This window comes from Acomys russatus, chromosome 20 (assembly GCF_903995435.1).
Source record: "Acomys russatus chromosome 20, mAcoRus1.1, whole genome shotgun sequence".
In the NCBI taxonomy this organism is placed as follows: Eukaryota; Metazoa; Chordata; class Mammalia; order Rodentia; family Muridae; genus Acomys; species Acomys russatus.
Window position 1 is genome coordinate 33,450,581 of NC_067156.1, and position 21,111 is coordinate 33,471,691.

The following is a 21,111-nucleotide window of genomic DNA, read 5'->3' on the forward strand; positions in this document are numbered from 1 at the left end:
AAAATTAATTAAGTTAATAGTTGGGGCCCAAAATGACTTATTAGCCTTTGGAAAATAGGTTAATACAGGGTTAATACTATATCATCCTGATACAGGTATGTGTACTTGCATCAAGAAGGCATGTGTTATTTTAATGTTCAGCTTAAATGTGATGTATTAAATGTGACACTGGGGAACATATGATTTAAAACAATGTTGTTTTGTGGACTCTCAAATTGTTATCTTTCAGGAAACATGGAAACTGTACTAAGGAAACAATGATACTCTTTCCTGATTCTTCTTAATCAACTGTGAAGGAAAACAGGCTCAGAGAGGCTGCAGTTCATTACAGAGTTGTGTAGTTCAGTATTATCAGATAATTGACTCAGCTAGGCAATTAAAAAAAACCTAATTCCAATATATTTATTTTTTTAGTTTGAAATCTTGTTCCAACCACACAGTGTAGGAAACTGATCATATGTCCTCTTGCTTTGATTGCCTTTGGAAATACACTCCAGTCACCTAGGTCAAGAGAGTCTTGCTTTCTAAGGGACAGCGAATGAGAAAAGTACAGGCAATTCCTATGAAGAAGAAAATAATAAAAAAAAAGAACATAGTAGGAATTTGACTAAAATAAATGGGGTAAAACTAACCTTTTAAAATCTTTAAGCCTAGGCTTCTGTGGCTTGGGAAACCCATTCTCTGACTATGTGTATTTAGGAGTTGGTTGTGTTAGGTGTGTGTAACTGCTCACAAGCTTGACATACAACAAATATGGAAAAATCACTGGTATGGGCTGTAAAAAAATAGAGATTTGTAGCAAGAGAGAGAGAGAGAAGAGAGAGAGAGAGAGAGAGAGAGAGAGAGAGAGAGAGAGAGAGAGAGAAGAAAGGATGCTAAAACAGAGATGGGGTTTAATTGATTAGATTGCAAGGCATTTTGTGGGTGACTGTGACCTCTGGTGTTAATCTAGGGGAATTCCAACACTTGCTTGCCTTAATGGAAGAAGGAGGCGGGACACCTATGTGTGAAAGCCTCTCAGTAGAAACCATTGATCTTTGCTTTAAGCATTTTCTTTTTCCTCCCTCTCTCCTTTCCCACTTACTCACAGATGTAAATGCAAAACACCAGCCACAGGAAAAGTACTGTCTTTGCTGCTTTGTTTCACCATGCCATGTTTATGCCTACAGTTGTACACAGCAGTGGTTCTCAACCTTCCTAATGCCCTGCCACCCTTTAATACAGTCCTGATACTGTGCTGACCACGCCCAACCCTACAATTATTTTTGTTCATACTTCATAACTACCATTTTGTTATGTAAATATCTGTGTTTTCCAATGGTCTTTGGGGATTGCAACCCACAGGTTGAGAGCCATTGCTTTATAGGGACAGAGTGCATGTGTGTGTGTGTGTTGGGGGGGGAAGGCTAGGGTTCAATATTGTTCCATTTGTTCTGAAGCCTGTGAAAAGCGTTGACCGTGGTATTTGGCCAAGTTAGCTTAATCTTAACAACAGGGGGTTGTGGCTTTTGTTTTCTTTACGACATTTTAGTAAGTCTAGAATCGTATATATAAAATTTAAGTTGAGTAACAACCATTGTGCTATTTGGGGAGAGGTCTATGAAATCTTTTCTAAATCTATGAGAAGGTATTGAACACATTAATTTTTGATATACTTTTTTGAGATAATTAGAGATAAAGACGAGTCAAACATTTCTTTCCATCATCTATAAAGAACAGTAAAAAGGCCTACATAACTTGTTGCAAAGTACACCAATACTGGATGGATTTTTTTTACCACTTCAATTAAAGTTGTTTCAGACTCACAGTTGAATAATTGGGAAGCTTTCATTTTAATTTCAACCTACTTATGTACATGTGTCACCATACCTGACTCTCTTTTGTTTAAGACAGTTAAGTAGCCTTGTGTAGCTCAGCCTGGCTTCAAACCCACTCCATCTGTGATGATGGCCTTGAATTCTTGTTCCTCCTGCTGCCATCTACCAAGTGTAGGGTCTCAGGCACGGACAACCATGCCCTTCTTCCACTGGAATTATTTTTGGTAGTGATGACCCTCACATGTGCATCTGTGCATGATCAGCTGCCCTCAAAATCCAACACATTTCTTCATTCTAAACACTATTTGTTTCCCACTTCGAAGGTATGAAACAAACACAAAATCACAATAGATAATAAGGATAACAGCTTTGATTTTCTTAGCCACTAAAGTGCAATTCTTAGCCAATATCATTAAGAATGTCAAGCCCTGATTATTCATTATCTCCTGCCAAGGACTATGGCTCTAAATGTAATTCTCTCCCATTCCCTTCTATTTACTTGTGTACACAAAAAATGTTAAATTGCTTAACACACTTGCAAAGAATATCCAGAACTAAATTATTCACTCAATGGCACTGAGGGCGGGCTCGCAGGCACGCGCGCGTGTACACACACACACACACACACACACACACACACACACACACACGTAAGCAACTTCAGGGCAGCTGCTGAGTAGACTATCACGAAATTGGATCCAGCTGAGAATTCCAATTACCTAATGAGAACGATCCGCTTTCGCTTTAATTTCTTGGTCTAATCTGTTAGTAATCTCCATCATAAAAAACCATTGAAATCACGATACAAAACTCAAACATTTAACAGGCCAATTTAATCTTTCCCCCCCTTCTTTAGGAAGACAAGAATTTCAATCCACAAAGAAATAAAAATGCAAAGCTTAATGGTGGAGTGATAATCAAGAGCCCTCAAAGAGACTTCCTGCTGCTTTGTTTGTGTATAGCTAGCTCAGTAAGGACACACCAAGGCAAAAATTCAAAGTGCAGTTTTTATTGGTTTATTAGGGATTAATTCATCATTATAGCTAAGTCTATGGGAACTCCTTGTCCAAGGGCAGCGATTATTTAGTCGAGTCATAATATTAATTGGCAGTCAGTCAACCTGCACCAAGCCCCTCGCCCAGTCGCTGCAGTCTGGCCTTGGCTGGGAAGATGCTTGGCGTCTGCGCATTAGTGACCTGCCTTTGCTTTGTGTCTGTACTGCAGGTCTGGAGGAGGAGGAAAAACAGAGAAACTGGCGGCCTGCGGTGGCTCAGCAGCCCCCAGACCCTGGAACAAGCCTCGTCTGCACCGCCAAAGTAGCCCTCGGACCTACCCACTCAGGCTGTAGGACTGCCAGAGAGCCCAGGACCCGGAGGCCAGGGGCGTCAGCCCTACATGTTCCGGAAAACGCGCAAATGTGAGCGGGCGTTCCCGGGGAAAGCCCTCCGCCCCCGCCAGGGGGACCCGGGAAGCCCGAGCGGGCTCCTCCCCGGACGCCGGGGATCCCCCCCCTCCGGCCCCGCCCCCCCCCCCCCGCCCTGGCGCCGCGAGGTTAACCCTACCCGCGCCGCAGTGCTCTCGTATAACAGCTACAGCGCCGCCAATCCCAATTCTTGGATTTAAGTAGCTAGGCGACAGGGACAGATCCCAGATAGGGGTCGGATATGATTCCTCAGAGGCCAAGCCGGGCATCTAGTGTTGACTTTCTCCCGACGCTGATTCAGTCGCATAGGCAGTCGCCAAACTTTTTTTCCCCTCCCCAAAACCGATGCCCCCGCAGCTACTTGGCCAGCAGCCTGCAGCCCACTCTCAGCAGGATGGTCGGGGGAGAGGGAATGGGACGAGCAGGTGCTGTCTTGGGGCCTTACAAGGCGAGGGGGCGGGAGAGTGGCTCAGGTTTCTCACTGTCCTGGCGCCTGCTCCATGGCCAGGGTGGCCAGACATGCTGCAGTGCCCCAGGCAGGTCATTCGGGCCAGTGTGTCCCGCACTAGTCAGGGGGCTGGAGCTGAAGAGCGAGAGGCACCCCTCTCTCTCTTTCTCCCACCCCTGCAGCCCGCCACTGTGCATGGGAGAGTTCAGTGTTTCCAACCATGGTACCGGACGCGCACGAACCGCAGGTGGAATCCCTGCCCTCGAGTACCCTCACCCCGGCTAGAGCCGGCCTGAGCCCCCCGGGGTTTTCATTCTGCAGATTCCCCTCCCAACCTCTCTCACACACTTGCTCCCCTAAGCCGCGCGCGCCGCAAACTCAGTCTCGGTCCCCGCAGGTGATGTCATGCCCATTGTTTTGGTGCGCCCAACCAATCGGACTCGCCGCCTGGATTCTACCGGAGCCGGCATGGGCCCTTCCTCGCACCAGCAGCAGGAGTCCCCGCTCCCGACCATAACGCATTGCGCAGGGTGCACCACCGCCTGGTCTCCCTGCAGCTTTAACAGCCCTGACATGGAAACCCCATTGCAGTTCCAGCGAGGCTTCTTTCCAGAGCAGCCGCCACCACCGCCACGCTCCTCACACCTGCATTGCCAGCAGCAGCAACAGAGCCAGGACAAGCCGTGCGCGCCCTTCGCGCCCCTCCCGCACCCTCACCACCACCCGCACCTCGCGCACCAGCAGCCCGGCAGCGGTGGCAGCAGCCCATGCCTCCGGTGCAACAGCTGCGCCTCCTCCGGTGTCCCGGCGGCGGGGGCGGGGGCGGGGGATAACCTGTCCCTGCTGCTCCGCACCTCCTCGCCCGGCGGCGCCTTCCGGACCCGCACCTCTTCGCCGCTGTCGGGCTCTTCGTGCTGCTGCTGCTGCTCATCGCGCCGGGGCAGCCAGCTCAATGTGAGCGAGCTGACGCCGTCCAGCCATGCCAGTGCGCTCCGGCAGCAGTACGCGCAGCAGCCCGCGTCCGCCTCCCAGTACCACCAGTGCCACAGCCTGCAGCCCGCCGCCAGCCCCACAGGCAGCCTGGGCAGCCTGGGCTCCGGGCCCCCGCTCTCGCACCACCACCACCACCCTCACCCGGCGCACCACCAGCATCACCAACCCCAGGCGCGCCGCGAGAGCAACCCCTTCACCGAAATAGCCATGAGCAGCTGCAGGTACAACGGGGGCGTCATGCGTCCGCTCAGCAACTTGAGCTCGTCCCGCCGGAACCTGCACGAGATGGACTCCGAGGCTCAGCCTCTGCAGCCCCCCGCTTCCATCGTAGGAGGAGGTGGTGGCGCGTCCTCCCCGTCTGCTGCTGCCGCCGCCGCCTCATCCTCAGCCCCTGAGATCGTGGTGTCTAAGCCGGAGCACAACAATTCCAACAACCTGGCGCTCTACGGAACCGGCGGCGGAGGCAGCACCGGAGGCGGCGGCGGCGGTAGCGGGCATGGCAGCAGCAGCGGCACCAAGTCCAGCAAAAAGAAGAACCAGAACATCGGCTACAAGCTGGGCCACCGGCGCGCCCTGTTTGAGAAGCGCAAGCGGCTCAGCGACTACGCGCTCATCTTCGGCATGTTCGGCATCGTGGTCATGGTCATCGAGACCGAGCTGTCGTGGGGCGCCTACGACAAGGTACCGACTTTTGCTCCTGAATACCTTCCGGGAGCGGGAGCCACCAGGTGGTTGGGATGGGCTCCGGTGGGAACCCTTTGCCTACGAGGTCGCAAGTGTCCCAGGGTTCATTAGGCTTGCTTGGCTGAGCAGCAGAAGCAGCTAGGACGCACACCCGTAGTCTGCTGGGCAACTCGGGACAGGAAAAGTTCTCCCGGCGCCGAGTGCCCAGCGCATTCAGGCATGCTAATAAGTGGCTACTGGAGTCGGTGGGGGAAAGCAGGAGTGTTCCTCTCCTGGTGCTCATGTTTCCAAGGCACCTTTTTAACCAAAAGTGCTTAAACTCCGGGAGCAACTTCCTCTAGGCTGTAGCGAGTCAGGTGCCTTGTTTCAGCCCTTGATGGTGCAGACCCCGCAGCCAAGCCGTGAGTTTTCCCTTGCTCACTGGGCTTTGTGGCCAAATGACTCGCATCCTAGAGCCAAGACAGATTGCCCCCATCCCGTGAATCCTACCTTGAGCTCAGGTCCACGTGCTCTGAACTGACTCTCGTGGCCTGGAAGGTGGTTGAAAAGTGCTTAAGTGTTTCATCCAACTGTGTTGCAGGCGTCGCTGTATTCCTTAGCTCTGAAATGCCTTATCAGTTTGTCCACGATCATCCTCCTCGGTCTGATCATCGTGTACCACGCCAGGGAAATACAGGTAACACAGGCTCCGCTGTATTTTTTTTTAAATTTTTATTTATTTATTTTTATTTTTTGAATACCCAGAAGCCATGCAGACAGCCTAAGGGAAGAGCTGGACAGCAGGAGCCTTTTCCAAGCCGCTGTGTCCTTGCCTGAGGTTACAGAAAACTCAGGCAGGGTTATCTCAGCACCTGACCTGCTCTTTCAGAAAGTTGAGAAAAACGAAACCAAGCCAGTCAACACAGCATGTAAACAGGCAGGACCTTTCTGATATGTATTTAATAAGATCAAATCTTAAGGTTTTTCCCCAACTTCTTCAGGTCAATTCACTTCCACCAGCCCCACAGTTTTAAAGGAGAGATACACACTAGGAAAATAAGTTCACGGTATGACTAGCCTCTGTCAACCCTAGAAGAGCACCATCCTTTTTCTCTAATGCGTTTTACAGCAGCTTATTTAGTTCACAAAGCCTGCATAGCTTTACCAGTTTAGTCCAGTCATTAGCTACAGTCATTGTATTTTAAATGTCACTTGAAAGTTAAGGCCGCTGCCCTCATGAGCTCTCTGAAGGAGAAAATGTTTGTTTTACTCTATTAGATTTGACTGCTAGTCTCATTAGCTGTTTTCTCCAGCCCACAGTCAAACAAGTATTAAAGTTTGGGACTTTAAGTAACTAAAGAATTCGAGATGAGATTGATATTTTCAAGCTTAGAATTTATTAAAAAAAAAATTGAGCCATCGTTAGTCATTGATGGGACTGGCATGAAGCCTACTGATTCAGGCTGCCTTTGAGCATGACATGTTGTATGGGTTCATCAGGAAGTTTATTGTCAATTTAACTTAATTTTTTTCCAAGTTAGTAATTACTGAGTCCACAGAAAAGACAGATAATTCAGTTCTAATGACCGTCCAGACAGAATAAAGATAAAGCTAACTCCAAGAAAGGAGGGGGAAAAAACCCGACTTCTTCTTGTTTCCTTGTTTGTTAAAACTTAGAAAAGTGTGTTTTTGAAGGGATGTGCACAGAGAATGAGGGTAAACATGGAGCACTTGGAGTGGGTAATGATCGCCTACGGCGTACACGGTTGAATTGTAAGTCTTAGGAGAGGATACAGAGCCTTCATTAGTGCAGTCCTCATGACGGTGGCATTTTGAGATTCTTCCAAACGTCCTCCCTGGGACTCTGCTGTGCTCTGAGCCAGAGCCCTTTTGACTTGAAGAGAGGAAGATGAGAAACGATTCAAGATAGAAACAGTCAGAGGAAGTGAGTAGCCTTGCCAGATCAGGCAGTAAGAGGCCCAACTTGAAGGCAGGCATAGCCCTCTCAGCTTTCTCCTTCTGAGCCTGGTGCTCACCAAGAGTCCTGCCACACCGAGAAGGCGTCATCTGTGCTTTTGCTCTAAACTCAGGAGTCAGCATATGAATAGGCTGAGCTTAAAAATGCCACTCTGAGATTTTCTTACAGGTTTTTAAGGATAGCTTAGAACATTTGGCATGGAGACCAGCGTGGTTTTGTTCAAATCATGCTTGAATGAGAGATCTTGTCAATCACGTTTTTATTAATCATAAGCTTTTCTAGTGCTAACCGTTCCCTCTGAAAGCACAGGGCTAAAGAAGCATTCATGGTGTGGGGGTCAGGGGCTGCTTGTGCTATTCAGAAAAGCAAAGTGTCGTTTTTAAAAACAGACTTTTGTAAGACTTACAGAGAGTTTTGACCTAACTCAAGTATAGAGGAGCTTCCCAGTATAATTTATTTGTTCTAAAATTTTGATACAGTGCAAGAATTCTAGAAATGTACAGATACTAATAAATGTAAACTATTTTAATAGATTATTTTATGCTTGAAACATTGCCTTCATTGGCTAACTTGTATGTTTCTATCATGTTAACTAGACAATACGGCACAGTGATGAAATCTGGGACAAGGACTTGGCCCCCTGGAGAATACATACAGCGAACTTACTATTCATAACACAAATGTCGCAGAGTGTTAGGTTTTAAAGTTTGGCTTATTTATGATCTATTTGCCGCTGTTAAGCCTTCCATGTTTACCATGATAACTCCAAGATAGAGGGCTGGGTAATAATGTCTGTTTATTTTGGATACGGCTTTTTCAAAGATCATTTTATCAAGAGCAGTTTCTCCCCCCCTGATATTCTTATCTACAATGCTTCTTTAAAATTAAGTAAAGCTGATTAGAGAACTGGCTCAGCAGGTAAGAGCACACATATTGCTCTTGCAGACAACTGAGTTGCATGCTGAGCACTCAAATATGGTGGTGCCCAACTGCCTGTAACTCCAGCTCCAGGGAAATCCCCAGGTGTCCTCAGGCACCAGCCCCCATGTGCACATGCCTACACACAGACACAATTTAAAAAGTGAAATCTTTTTTATAGTCCTTAAATTCTTTTTTAACAAGGTAGAAGGTAAGAAATACACATGGAAACTCTGAGCCAGCACTCAAGAAGAACCAGAAAAAGTAGGAACCTTCTCATTTGTCCAAAGAACATAATACTTTACCCTGAATCTCAGAGAAACCGAGTGTATGTGATCAGGATCTCGATGGAAAATTAGTCATGGCAGACTTCTTTGAGTGTTATTCATATCACTATGGGAAGTGTATCTCTTTCATATAAGTTTTAGGCCAATGGGCACTTCTGAGTCTGTTATAAAGAATTCTAAATATATTGATTTATTTCTGAGGTAGTTTTGCAAGTACAGGGGCTGTGCTGGCATTTGGAGCATGGCCTTGAATGTAAGATATCAAAAATGACAATTTTTGTTTTTAGTCGTATAAGTATGAGGGTTAGTGACAGGTAGCCAAGGTGAGTTACTTGTGCAGGATGTGATTTTCCACTATGTTCAGGATGAGCATTTCAGCCGATGTCCTAATGTTCTGTCCATGAGAATCCTTTCACCAAGCCTGGGGAGGCCCTGGCATTTTCGTGGAGAACCTTGGAAAGCAAGGTTCAGTGTGACCTTTGATAAAATGTTTATACATGATGTGGCAACAGAAAATGGTTCAGGTGACTCATGGGTAGAAGTGCTTGGATTAAAATAGTGTGGTGGGGAGGTTTTAGAAGAACACAGCGCAGTACAATTCAGCTATAGGGTCATTTTTCAGCACCACAGACAGCTCAATGCATGGGCTACATATATAGTTCATTTCCCTAATTACTTCCACTCCCAAGAACCAAAACAGAAATTACTTTTTTGTGGGTGGGAGGGCAGGGTCAGAATGCTTATATAGAAGTCAGTAGAGTGGGGGGGGGGGGGAATCTCCAGCTAAGTAGATAGTGTACGTTTTCAAACACATGTCTGACTTTGCTTTCTGTACCAGTCAGCAAATCCAGAAAAGGAAGAAGACGTGCAGGAATAAACTGAATATAAATAAACAAACTTTAATACATGCCTACGTAATCACCACATTTTGACAAACGCAATTGGCTATAAGGATTGTTATTTACTCAATTTGACCTTCTTTTGCGATACTAAATAGCTTTCTGCCTTGTGTCTCCAGGTTAAGTAGCGGGAAAAGCAGACACGTGGTTTCTAGAGACCTCTGTTTTTGTCTTCACCCCTGCAGTAGGGCTGGAGATATTTTTTGACAGAATAAATGTAAATGAAAGTCTTATCCTTAAGGAAGTTTGAATATAGATTTTGTTTAATCTTTTTTACTTTATCTCTGCAGCATTTTTCTCATGGCAGTGACTTTAGTATAAAAATGACTTTGTTTAGTATTTTTAGATTTGCCAATGTGAAGTAAGGATGGAAGCCCCTTGGAGTGCTAAATGGTCTTTCTGGGTCTTATGGAACTCAGGAGACTGGAAGGTCCTATACTTTAAATTGGAAAGTGTTGTTTCTTTGGTAATATAATTACATGATAAATAGCACCAGGGAAACACTTGGTTTTCCTTGGATCATTTATAATGGAATTCCTCTGCATTATTTTCAAGCTCAGTTTTCAGAGCTGGATTATGTAGTTCTGTAACTGGAAAGATTGAAATGAAGGTTTCCTTTCACTTGTGAACCATGGCCCTGCATAGGAGGAGGGCTTGCTGAGGGTAGGGTCTTAGTGACCTGCCTGTTTGACAGCTGGGGGAGAGTTGGCATCACAGTAGCTGGCAGGCTCTGTGTGCTCCCTGTAATGGAGAGAGGAGAGACATTTACTTTCTCACTTCTACAAGGAGCACCTGGATGTTCCCAAACTGTGTCCCAAAATAATGCATGTAGTCATTATTGCTTTTACACAGTAATGAATACACATCATAAACATAATTCCAACAGTACAGAAGGGCTTAGAAAAAACGGGGATGTTACAGTCTATGAACACTCTTGTCTGTTTCACAGAGGTAACCACTTTTAAGTGTCTTGCACATCTTTTAAGAATTTCAAAATCAAATATTCAGAAGTAGTGACATACATGTATAGCTGGCTTTTATGCCTTAATGAATTTCAGAGGTGTTTCCTTCCCATCAGTACCTAGTGACCTGGCTCATTCTTTTTCTGCAGTGGGGCCCTATCCTATTTTATGGCTTGCTATGGATTCCTGTGTCAAACCTGTGATTCATGCTGAAGAATAATTTGGAGGTTTCTAGTTCTTTCCTAACATATTCTGAAATATGATACATGTGCATATTTTAATATATTAGGATCATAAAGTATCTATAATATTATTATATATCTGTGTTACATATAATTTATGTATGTACATGAGAATTATACATTTCAGCAGTAATATTGCTGACTCAGTGTACCTAAGTACTCACCATTGATAAGACCTTATGTTTGAGGTCTTGGCATCAAAACTCCATAAAGACTGGGCCTCTGTCTCTGCTTCTCAAATGTTAGTGTGCGTCCATAACATGATGAACTGTGGGCATCGTAAGAGAAGTTTTTATTATTATTTTTCATTTCAAGGTCTAGAAAGCTTATTATCTTCTCGAAACATTTATGATTAAAACATACTTAAAGTCAAAGCTTAGGACCTCATAGGATTATTTGCATCTATTTTGCTGTATCTAGTAGGCTGTATATTATCTAGTATCCCTGAAATTGAGTAATCACTGTACAGATTTGATCAGAAGTGTGTATTTAAAAAAATTTGTATTTGTTTGACTTTGAGAAGTTTGAATGAGGTTTGGGAAAGTGAAGAGAGATGAAAAGTTAGAAATGACTTTAGATTGGCCTTTGGTTCTGTTGTGCCTTTGAAATAGATGGACGTTGTAGCTACAGGGTGACTGTTTGGCTGCACAGATGCTGGGGTGAGAAGCTGACTTGCTCTGTCGTGTGGTCAGCAGCTTGTTCTGTCATGTGATTAGCAGCTTGGTGGCTGATTCTATAGCACCCACAACCTCCCAGTTGGTAGCAATGGCACTGTAAGCCTTTTGATTATGTGAATACTGTAGTAACGAAGTCACTCAGGACTAATTTTCTCTGCCCGCCTGTGTAAAGATCTCTGCATTATTTATGGGTGTGACACTAAATAACACGATCCTGGTGTGTTTACAGAACAGCATCACAAATGAGTGGAGAGGAGAGCTTCAGGTTTACCACTAGTGGCTTTGCCTGACTCTCTGTCCCGTTTCTGAGCCACTTGGTGTGTAGCTGGAAGGAAGGGGCACTGGGGGCTATCATCGTATCAGACCATAGTTGGCAGAGTAGACCAAGGAAGCCTGCACTGATTTAGTGCAGGGAAATATTTGGTCAGGATGTGGGTTTATGGGATTCCTTTAAAGAGGCTTTCTTTTTTTTTTTTTTTTAATCAGGCAAGAGTATATTATTAATTACTTTGAAAACATATTTCAACTGAACTTTCTTAAGAAGTCTGTTTATAAGGTGAGAAACTATGTACTGAGAGGGCACTGATCTTAGTCACCTTCTAATGCTGTGTCCTACACAGCATTAGAATGCCCTTCATGACATCTTAATGAAAGTATTTAGTCAGTGACCATGTGACCATTCTTCCTGGCAGGTTGTCTGTTCCATCATTAAACAGTTTGAGGCATTTGGAAGGGGATGGAGATAGGTTTCTTTGTGCTAAAGTGAAGTCTGGTTTTATTCAGTTCATGATCAATGTTTAGACGTTTTCCAGTCAGGTATGGGGCACATATCTGTTATATCAGCAAGATTACTGTTGAGTTCAGGGCTAGCCTGCACTACATAGTTATTTTAAGACTAGTTTGGGATTACATAGAAAACTCCTGTCTCAAAATATAAGAGAAAAATGCATAAAATAACAATAAGAATTTGAGCTTTTACAATACAATGGTAAATAATATGGGAAGGTCCTTTTCACCATAGAGCTAACACTCTGAGGATCTTATGAAGAAAGAAGACAATAGAAATATTAAGTAAGCAAATAGATTTTTGGAAGTCTTGTAACTGCCATGATGAGGATAAAAAAAAAAAAAAAAAAGAATGAGACAGAAAACTGGGGATCAAGGATGCTCTGTACAGACAGAAGGATGAGGGAGGTCTTTCCAAGGAAGTGGCATTTAAACTGAGACCCAAAGGAAAAGAGGCAGCCAGTATCAAGAGAGTCTGTAGTAGCAAAGGCCTGTGAAAGGCCTGTTTGTTAATTGGTGGAGTTTACTGTGCTAAGAAAATCAGTTTAGCTCAAGCAGCAAGGGAACAGAACCAAACAAGGTCTGAAGGAATGCAGGGACCTACTGTGGAACCCTCCTGTGGCTGTGGTAAGGACTTAAAGTACAGTTGTCAAGTCAGTGAAGTGTTTAAAGTGGAGGAGACTCATGTTCTAACTTAATGTTACAGAAGGGTTAGTTTATTTTACATTGAGGGAATTGGTCTGGAAACTGCACGGCCATCTTGGCAAGCTGTGCCATAGAGAGAAGCGACGCTCACTGGCCTCGGGTAGTAGTAGCCGAGTTAAGAAGTGAGATTGTTCAAGACCCATATTGGAAGTAGGCTAGACTTATCCGTGGATCTGAGGTGCCTGGCCAGGCAAATGCCAATACAAAGATCACTTCCAGGCTCTGTGGAGAGCAGTTGAGTTCACAGTGTGGAAAGAGAGAGCCATCTTTATCGCTGTCCTGCAACTACAGAGGCCATCAGTGACCTCTTCCCTTTGCCAAATGTAAAGAGCGCTTCTAATCCCCAGGTGACAGATCTGAACAGTTAACTAAGAGACGTGAGACGATTTGCTAGACCTGGGGGTGCACTCTTAGGATCTCAGACGCTGAGGCAGGAGGATCACAAGTTGGAGTCCTGCCTGTAGTAGATGCAGAAGTAGAGCCCAGGCTGGGCAACTTAGCAATACCCCATGTCACAAAATACAAGAACAGACTAGGACTGTAGATCAGCAACAGAGTGCTTGCTTGCCTGGCACTCACAGCATGATGGGTTCACGTCCAGTACTGAAACAAACAAACAAACAAACAAACAAACAAACAAACGAAAAAAAGATTCACATTGAAGGTATACTGATTTTATATATATATAGTTATATATATTATATGTATGTATATATGAAATTCTGAGGTTTGGAAGAAAGGCTTGTACTGGGAATTAAGTTTAGGCGTCATCAATATAGACTATTTAAGCCCACACAGGAATTGATGAAATCACTGGGTGAGAACAGTAAAATGGGAAGGCTGGGGAGCAAGCAGATCATTTTCTGACATCTGGAGGTTGAGAAAAGGAGGGACTAGAAAAAAGAGAGAGAGAAGAAACCACCCTTGAAGTGGAGGAGGGTGAGATGGCCGTGCTAGAAGTAGACAGAGGAGCACTTTGCACCATTGCTCAGGTCTGCTAATTGGGGAGCAGAAGTGCTTTTTAGACTTGGCGAGTTGAAGGTCATTGCTGACCTTGCTTTTCGTTTGCAGGAGAGCGATAAAGATGGCAAACTGTAATTTCCCGGGTAGCAGAATAAATTGATTCTTTCACATTTAAACATTGCGTAGGGCCCTTTAAATGCCCTCACAGTGAACAAGTCCTGGCTCTGTTCTTTGAATATTCCTCATCAGGCTTTGCATGTCCTCAGGATGCACTCTATTTTGATGGCTTTCTTCTGTAGTGAGGTCAGAAATGACCCAGTATATCCAGTCAGTACTTTAAAAAGATACCACAAAAGGTACCACCGATCTCAGATGGCCATGCTTAACAGCAACTGTCGCCAAGTGACACTTATAAAATCATTACTGGAAGAAATGAGTAGCTTCGTATTTTCAGACTTGAAGGAGTACGTTGGTTTCGTGGCAGTGTCTCAGGTTGTCAGTGTTGTTTGGGTGAGAATTCTGGTGGTTTTGTGACACACATTTCTTCAGGTTCGGGAAGGTTTGTGTGTGGAGTTAGCGTGGCTACGATGTCTACCCTGGGGCTGCATTCTGCTGCAACAACTGGTCCCTAGCAGTGGTTATCAGGGAGATGCATCCCCGCCACTAACATGTACGGCCTTTTCCCTAGCTTTGGACTGGCAGAAAGTTTTAAGAGTGTACCTTTGAAAACCATGCCCACAAAAAAAAAAAAAAAGAAAACCATGCCCACAGCCTGAGAGAGCCAAAGGCCAAGTCCCAGAATTTGGCCCCATTTTCTTGTTTCCCACTTGCTTGTTCATCAGCGATGTTTGCTTCAGCCTTGCAAGTAGTAAGGACTCTGGTTTTTTTTTTTTACTATTAACCACTTCCCAAATTTCCCTAATTTTGCTGCACGAATACCACAAGGAATTGTCTGTTCTCTTGCCGAAAGCCACATACTTTAAGTGAACTGCAGTGTCACAGTTGCCCAGCTTATTAACCACATTCAAGGACACTAAGATTTGCTTCTAATTTTAAGCATTAGCATATGTCTCATGACCTGATGCCTTTTCTTTTAAATTTTTTCCCATTTCCCTCTAGGCTATACAATTAATAAGTACTCGTGTTAGAGAATTATAAAGCATAGGAAAATATTAAAAAGGCTACAGATTAGCCATCCCACTAGAGGCGGTAGTTTTTCCTGTTAGACTAGCTCATGTGGAATGGGTCAGTATGTATTTGCTGTGCAGCCCTATAAAACAAATAAGTTCTCTTGACGTCTTTTTCTTTTCTTGCTCCTTCTATGACACCACATATTCTCTCACTGGCCGTGTTTTCTCCCTACCATGTCGCTGTGATCGACTGAATTATTTTTCCTTATTTTGGGATCCTTAAAAAACGAATCAAGCACGTTTTAAAAAAATAAGTTTTTCCGAATACCCTTGGATATAAACTTACTCTGAGTATCTCTGGTGTTTTCCTAAGGATCAACTATCAAGGGAACAGTTATCCAGTTAAAGGATGTGATTTGAAACAGCTGTATTATAGAATTTTCCTATCAAAAGCTTCTGTCACTCAAATTATTACTGGAAGTACTTACAAGTGACTTCTTTAGGTACCAACTTGGCATGCTCTATGTAGGCTCTCTGGCCTAGTGTACCAGCAAAGCTTTTGAGTATTGTCCTCTGTAAGTCTTGGGAGATGCTCTCTTTCTCTCTCTCTCTCTCTCTCTCTCTCTCTCTCTCTCTCTCTCTCTCTCTCTATATATATATATATATATATATATATATATATATATATATATATATATATACACACACACACACACACACACACACACACACATACACATGCACATACACATACCCATATAGTTTATTCCTCCACAGTCTTGGCTTTTAATATTAGATAATGGTTTAGGAGAATATCCTTGTTTAATAATTAAAGTTTACACAGTGAAAGCATTATTTGAAGATAAGTCTAGCCCCTACCCCCCCCAAAATCAATAATTTCTGAATTTTCTCTTAGTATACCTGCCTGCTGAACAGAACGATCTGACTCCCTTTTGGGTTGTTTACTGTCTTTGCAGCGTAGTCTCCTGGCTTTGTTTGCCGCCTCTGGAGCCAGTCAGTCTGGATTCCCTCCAGGTTCTATCACTAATTAGCTGTGTGACCTTGGGCATGTTGCTGACTTTCTCTGAGGTTGAGCTTCCCTGTCTGTGAAATGGGCATGATGGAGTAGCTCCCTCCCTGGGCTGTCAGCAACATTATTAAAGACTTTGTCTAAGTGGATTTCATTCAGATTCTGATTGTGAGGGAATCCTTTGAGGGGGAGGAAAAGCAAGCCGGGCATGTCTTTTGAGGTTGGGGTTTCCCATCATAAATGAGTGGGGCTAACATTTCTGACCCTCCTCTGCCTTGGCTTCATCCTGGAAGCATAGCTCTTTCTTCTCTGAGTTAACTCCTTCAGGTTGCACTGGTGACTCCATCTTCCTCACCACTAATTAGGACCCTAGTGACTTAGAAGAATTAAGCAGGCACTCTGAAAAGTAAGCATGGGGAATAATTTGGATAATGGAAAATTCTGGCATTAAACCCTTGCTGGAAGGAGGGAGGGAGAAAACAGCCCCAGGCAAACATGTCAGCCTCAGCTATAGGGAGTGCCTGGGTCTGTAACCACTTTGGGGCCACAGGTTATTTCACTTAAGAGTGCCCCAGCACCCCTGCACTAACTTGACTTCTATTGAGAGTTTTCTATAGTGTGCCTCCAATCCCTACCAAAGGCTTGGAGTATGGTGGTCTAAAAGAATTGGGGATATTTTTTTTTTGGTGAAACATGACCAAGGATACCTCAAAATGTCCCCCCTTCAACGATTAGTTTACTTTTAACCAGGGAGCTTGATTCATTACGGTCATCAGCTTGAGTGTTGCGTCAGATGCTGACTTTGAGCAATGCTGTTTTGTTGGTTTAGTTTTGGACTTTGATTTTTAATTCATGGGACACGTCGAGATTTCAACTTTGCAAACTTTGGACTTCAACACGTAGACATGCTCTCACAGTTAAATTTAGGCACCGGAAGTTTCTCCTTTGCCTTCTTGAATATGCTGAACATCTTAACCTAATTATGTATTTATCTATAATAGCTGTCTTGTGCCAAAATGAAATTGTTTCTAAATAATTTGTCTATTTGGATATGGGTATAGGGCCTTGATCATTTAGTTACTTAAGTATTCTTCATCTGTCAGGAAGCATTCATGTCCCAAGGAAAACCTAATAAATATATTTGCATATTAGTTTTGGCACACATACACCACACTCTTATGAGAAAGTGTGCTTGTATAGATTTGACCTTGAATAACAGTGCTTCTTAAAACTATCTATTGCTATCAAAGTTAAATACTGCATGAGTACTAATTTTTAAGCTACTAATTTTTTACTGAGTAATTCAGGAGACTTCAGTTCAAGCATTGGATTTATGTTTTATGGTCATATCAAAGAGCAAAAATTGTTGCCTGTCTTTCAAGCTAAACATCTGAAAAATGCATGTACACACATACACATAGGTATACACTCACATATACACATATATGTATACAAATAGACATATATTCACATATATATGTTCTATACGTCACTGCTCTAAACTTTAGCTGACAGCTTAAGCATGTTGGTACCATTGCGAATTTCAATGCTCTGGAAATATTTTGAATTAAGTTTTTATTTTTTTCTCATTAGTATTTTAGTCAAATAGTTAACTATTCTCGGCAATATCAAAGGAGGTATTTAATGAATATGTATTTGAGTCGACTACCAACTTTTAAGCAGTAGGGATATAAAGAGAAATCTCTGATATGCTTATTTTTTGAAAAAAAAAAAAAAAAAAGAAAAAAGCACCAACAATACTGCATTCATGAATGAAAGAGATTTTGTTTTCATTCTTTGATTTGGCATTCATGTATTCCTGTAGATTTATGTCATTTAAAAAGGCTCCTTCTTCTCAATTCGTTTCCTTTTTTTTTTTTTTTTTTTCCTTCAGGATATTTATTTTACAACCTCTTTTATCTCTTTTGACAATGATTATACTTTTCAGCTGTTGAGTTTTGACCACACTGTGCCTCTCATCTTAGGATATGCCCCTTGAGTGTTCCTGACATCTGAGGACCAGGATCCAGAACACGTGCTGTCATGTTCCCTGACTTGCTTAGTCTGATATGGGGCATGGAGATTGCCCAAGTGCAGCCTTTTAGAAGCGTTGTCTCTCTTAAGAGTGTCTTGTTGCAGTTTTACACAGCTAACCACAGAAGTAAGGAGAGCATGTGTTTCTGACTTGGTCCTTGGAACCCATCTTAGAACAACCTTCAAGGACTGCAGTGAGTAGTCAGAAGGCTAGCCTGAGCTCTGCAGCAGGACGCCTTCCCTGTACAATAGTAGGAGCTCAGGTGACCACAGCAAGATGCTGTGTGTGACTCGAGAGAGTAAGCTCATCTTCAGGCTCCAAACTGTATGTATGGAAATGAAGTTCAACAGTTAGGACCCTGAGGCTGAGATGGGTGATGGGGGCAGATACCCACGTGAGATACACTCTAGCTGCGTTCCAGGCTGAACGCAAGGTTTTATTGATTTGTCCTAATTTCCCTTGTTTTCTAGTGGCCTGCATGATGACCTGTACTATCCCAGTGGGATCTAAGCAGTTAATGACTTTCTCCCATTTTTCTTAAGAATGATGAAATGCTACAAGCTAGTTCTCACTATCAAAATGAGGAGGTTTTATATGGGGCCTAGTGGCACAGACCTCTAATCCCCTACTTAAGAGGAAAAGGAAAAGTTCAGAGCCTGTTAGGGTTAGTGAGTTCAAGGTCAGCCCTGACAACTTAATTGAAATGCTGTCTCAAATAGGAAGTAAAAGGAATATGGGTAGAGTTCAGCGGTAGGATGCTTGCATGGCATTGTGAGGCTTTAGGACCAATCTCCAGTAATCAATCTCTCTCTCCCTCCCTCCCTCTCTCTCTCCTTCTCTCTCTCCCTCTCCCCCTCTCTCTTTCTCCTTCCCTCCCTTCCTCTCTTTCTCTCTCCCTCTCCGTCTCTTTCCCTCCCTCCCCACCCACAGTTATAAAAATCATCTTTAGCCTGTTTATCTAAGGAATCCTTTGAGGAGCAGCCTTGCCTACCAGGGTTCTCCACAGCCCATCCACTTGGCATGCTTGCTTTCAGCCTCACGACTGACTTGTTTTCATTTGGGAATATTCTGGGGAAACACATGTTGTGTTTTGAGACTACCAGCCACGTCAGGATTCCCGGGCTACCTCAAGGGACTTGTTGAGGTTAGGTGAAGATCTGTGGTCTCAAATCCTCTTGAGTGTGGCACCATCCTCATGGGGTAGAAAAGGAGGCAAAAACATAATATGTTCCAGTCATGGTGGATTGCACCTGTCATTTGTACTTGCATGGATGTTGAATGTTAAAAGTGTTTGTAAGAGCCAATGCATGCAAGTGATAGATAGCACCTGGCTAGGGCTGTCACTACCCAGCACTGTGTGGGTAGCAACACTAAGCAGAAATCCCTAGAGGACTGTGTAAGAGGAGAGACGCAGTATACATCTTCCATGTAGACGGCCACATGTGCTTGTGGAATGCAATACCACACACTGCGACCTTTGGCCCTGGGTCCTCAGAGATTTGGGTTCACTCTTACATGATCAGCAGAAGGGATTGTCATCCCTAGACTCACTTCCTTCATCTGTAGAATGGAAATGATTGTGCCTCTCATTGGACTGTATGAGAAAGTTAACAAGACAGCGCTTAGGAAGAACTGACATGGCATCCAGCTTATCGTAGTGCTCAGGAAAATCTCACCCTTTCTCTTCTCCCATCTAGAGTCTCAAGTTCTGGAGGGGGCCTACCAGAAGTTTACAATGGGATATATTTCAAGGGAGCTGGACCAAGTTCTGTTAGGCAAGAATATGGGGCCAAGAAAGCAAATAGTTGGTTACTTAGTGCAGAGATTGGCAAACTATAGTTCTTGCCCCTCAGTAAATCTGGCCTACCAATTTTTTTTTTAAGTCTCATTGTTATATGGACCTTCACATTTAAGGGGAATGGGATATTGATGCATTATTGTTTTGATAACAAAATCTAATAATAGCAATAGAAACCATACGACGGGCAAAGCAGAAAACTGCTTTCTCTCTAGTTCTTCACAAGAACCAGCTCAGCAATGTCTAGGTTAAAGAAGAGAAAAATCAACAAAATAGCCAACTAGCTTGCGTTTTTGCACCAAGTTGTTTTGTCCTTTTGCCTCTGGTCTTTCGCACTAAGGGACGGTGGCCTGAGGGTCAGGAGTCCATAGCCTGCAAAGTGTACATCTCTGGGTGTAAGGCCTCTACCACGTCCTGGGTTTTCTAGCTCCCTGGATGCAAGGTGAATGCTATTTTAAACCAAACAGATACCACCAAGCAGGAATACAATGGCTGTGTGCTGGGCCTTCTGGAACATTGGAATTGCCAGTCAGAGAAGCCTGTGAGGAAAGACCAGTCTTATCCCACCTGTGGTATGGTGTAACTCTGTCATGCAGAAGCCGGTGTCTGGCTACGTAAGGTGTTCATGCCACTGTTGGTATAGCTGGCCTCATTTGGTAAGGGAAATGCATTGCTTATATTTAGAACCTCTTTTCTAATTGACTGTTTCTAGTCACAAAGCGAGAAGTAGTAAAGACTGTTTATTTGTCTAATTCTTTATGGTCTGGATGGCGGCCAGCACATATACTTTATTAGTTTGCTTACTGACTTCTGTTCCTGCAGATTAAAGGCATATTTCACAGAGGTAATCTCTTCAACTCTCAGCTGAGGGCCAGGCACTCCTGTTGGTGTTGGTAGTCCTCAGGGGGGCGGGGCATTCCCTGTGTCCCAACTAACCTAGTCTGTCCCTTAGCCTTTCTTGTTGCCTCTTACATTTGGTCTTGGGGAAGGGCATCACCACTCACTACCTAGAGCCTTAGGGAAGATTTTTTTCTCCCATCCCACTGGATCATCTCTGTGCCTTCTCTCACACCATTGGCTCCCATGGCTGCTTCCTAGGTAATGTCATCACGGCTGCTTTCTGCAAACAGGTGTAGCACTTTTACGCTGGCTGTCAGGTTCTCCTACAACCTCTACTGTATTTATATTCAACAGGAATTTTATGTTTTTGCTATTTATATTATATGCTCTTCATACAACCTGTATCCCAATACACAGTACATATTTTGACATATAATATGTACGATATTTTACATATAGTATGCAATGCATTAGATATAATATATAGAAATGATATATGGCATCCTATATTATATAC

General features: G+C 43.8%; 1 protein-coding gene across 3 annotated transcripts in view; it reads left to right on the top strand.

Annotated features, from left to right (window-relative positions):
* Kcnn2 (potassium calcium-activated channel subfamily N member 2) overlaps nt 1–21,111 on the top strand; it is a 378,701-nt gene that overhangs the window by 236,219 nt on the left and 121,371 nt on the right. For 2 of the 3 annotated variants that reach the window (XM_051163924.1, XM_051163925.1), the window contains exons 3-5: nt 3,042–3,234; nt 4,086–5,362; nt 5,946–6,041. In XM_051163924.1, coding sequence (XP_051019881.1) covers nt 3,213–3,234; nt 4,086–5,362; nt 5,946–6,041 — 1,395 coding nt within the window. In that variant the 5' untranslated portion in view covers nt 3,042–3,212. Of the gene's footprint in view, nt 1–3,021; nt 3,235–4,085; nt 5,363–5,945; nt 6,042–21,111 lie in introns of those variants that run through there. The other variant, XM_051163926.1, reaches the window with a different exon arrangement.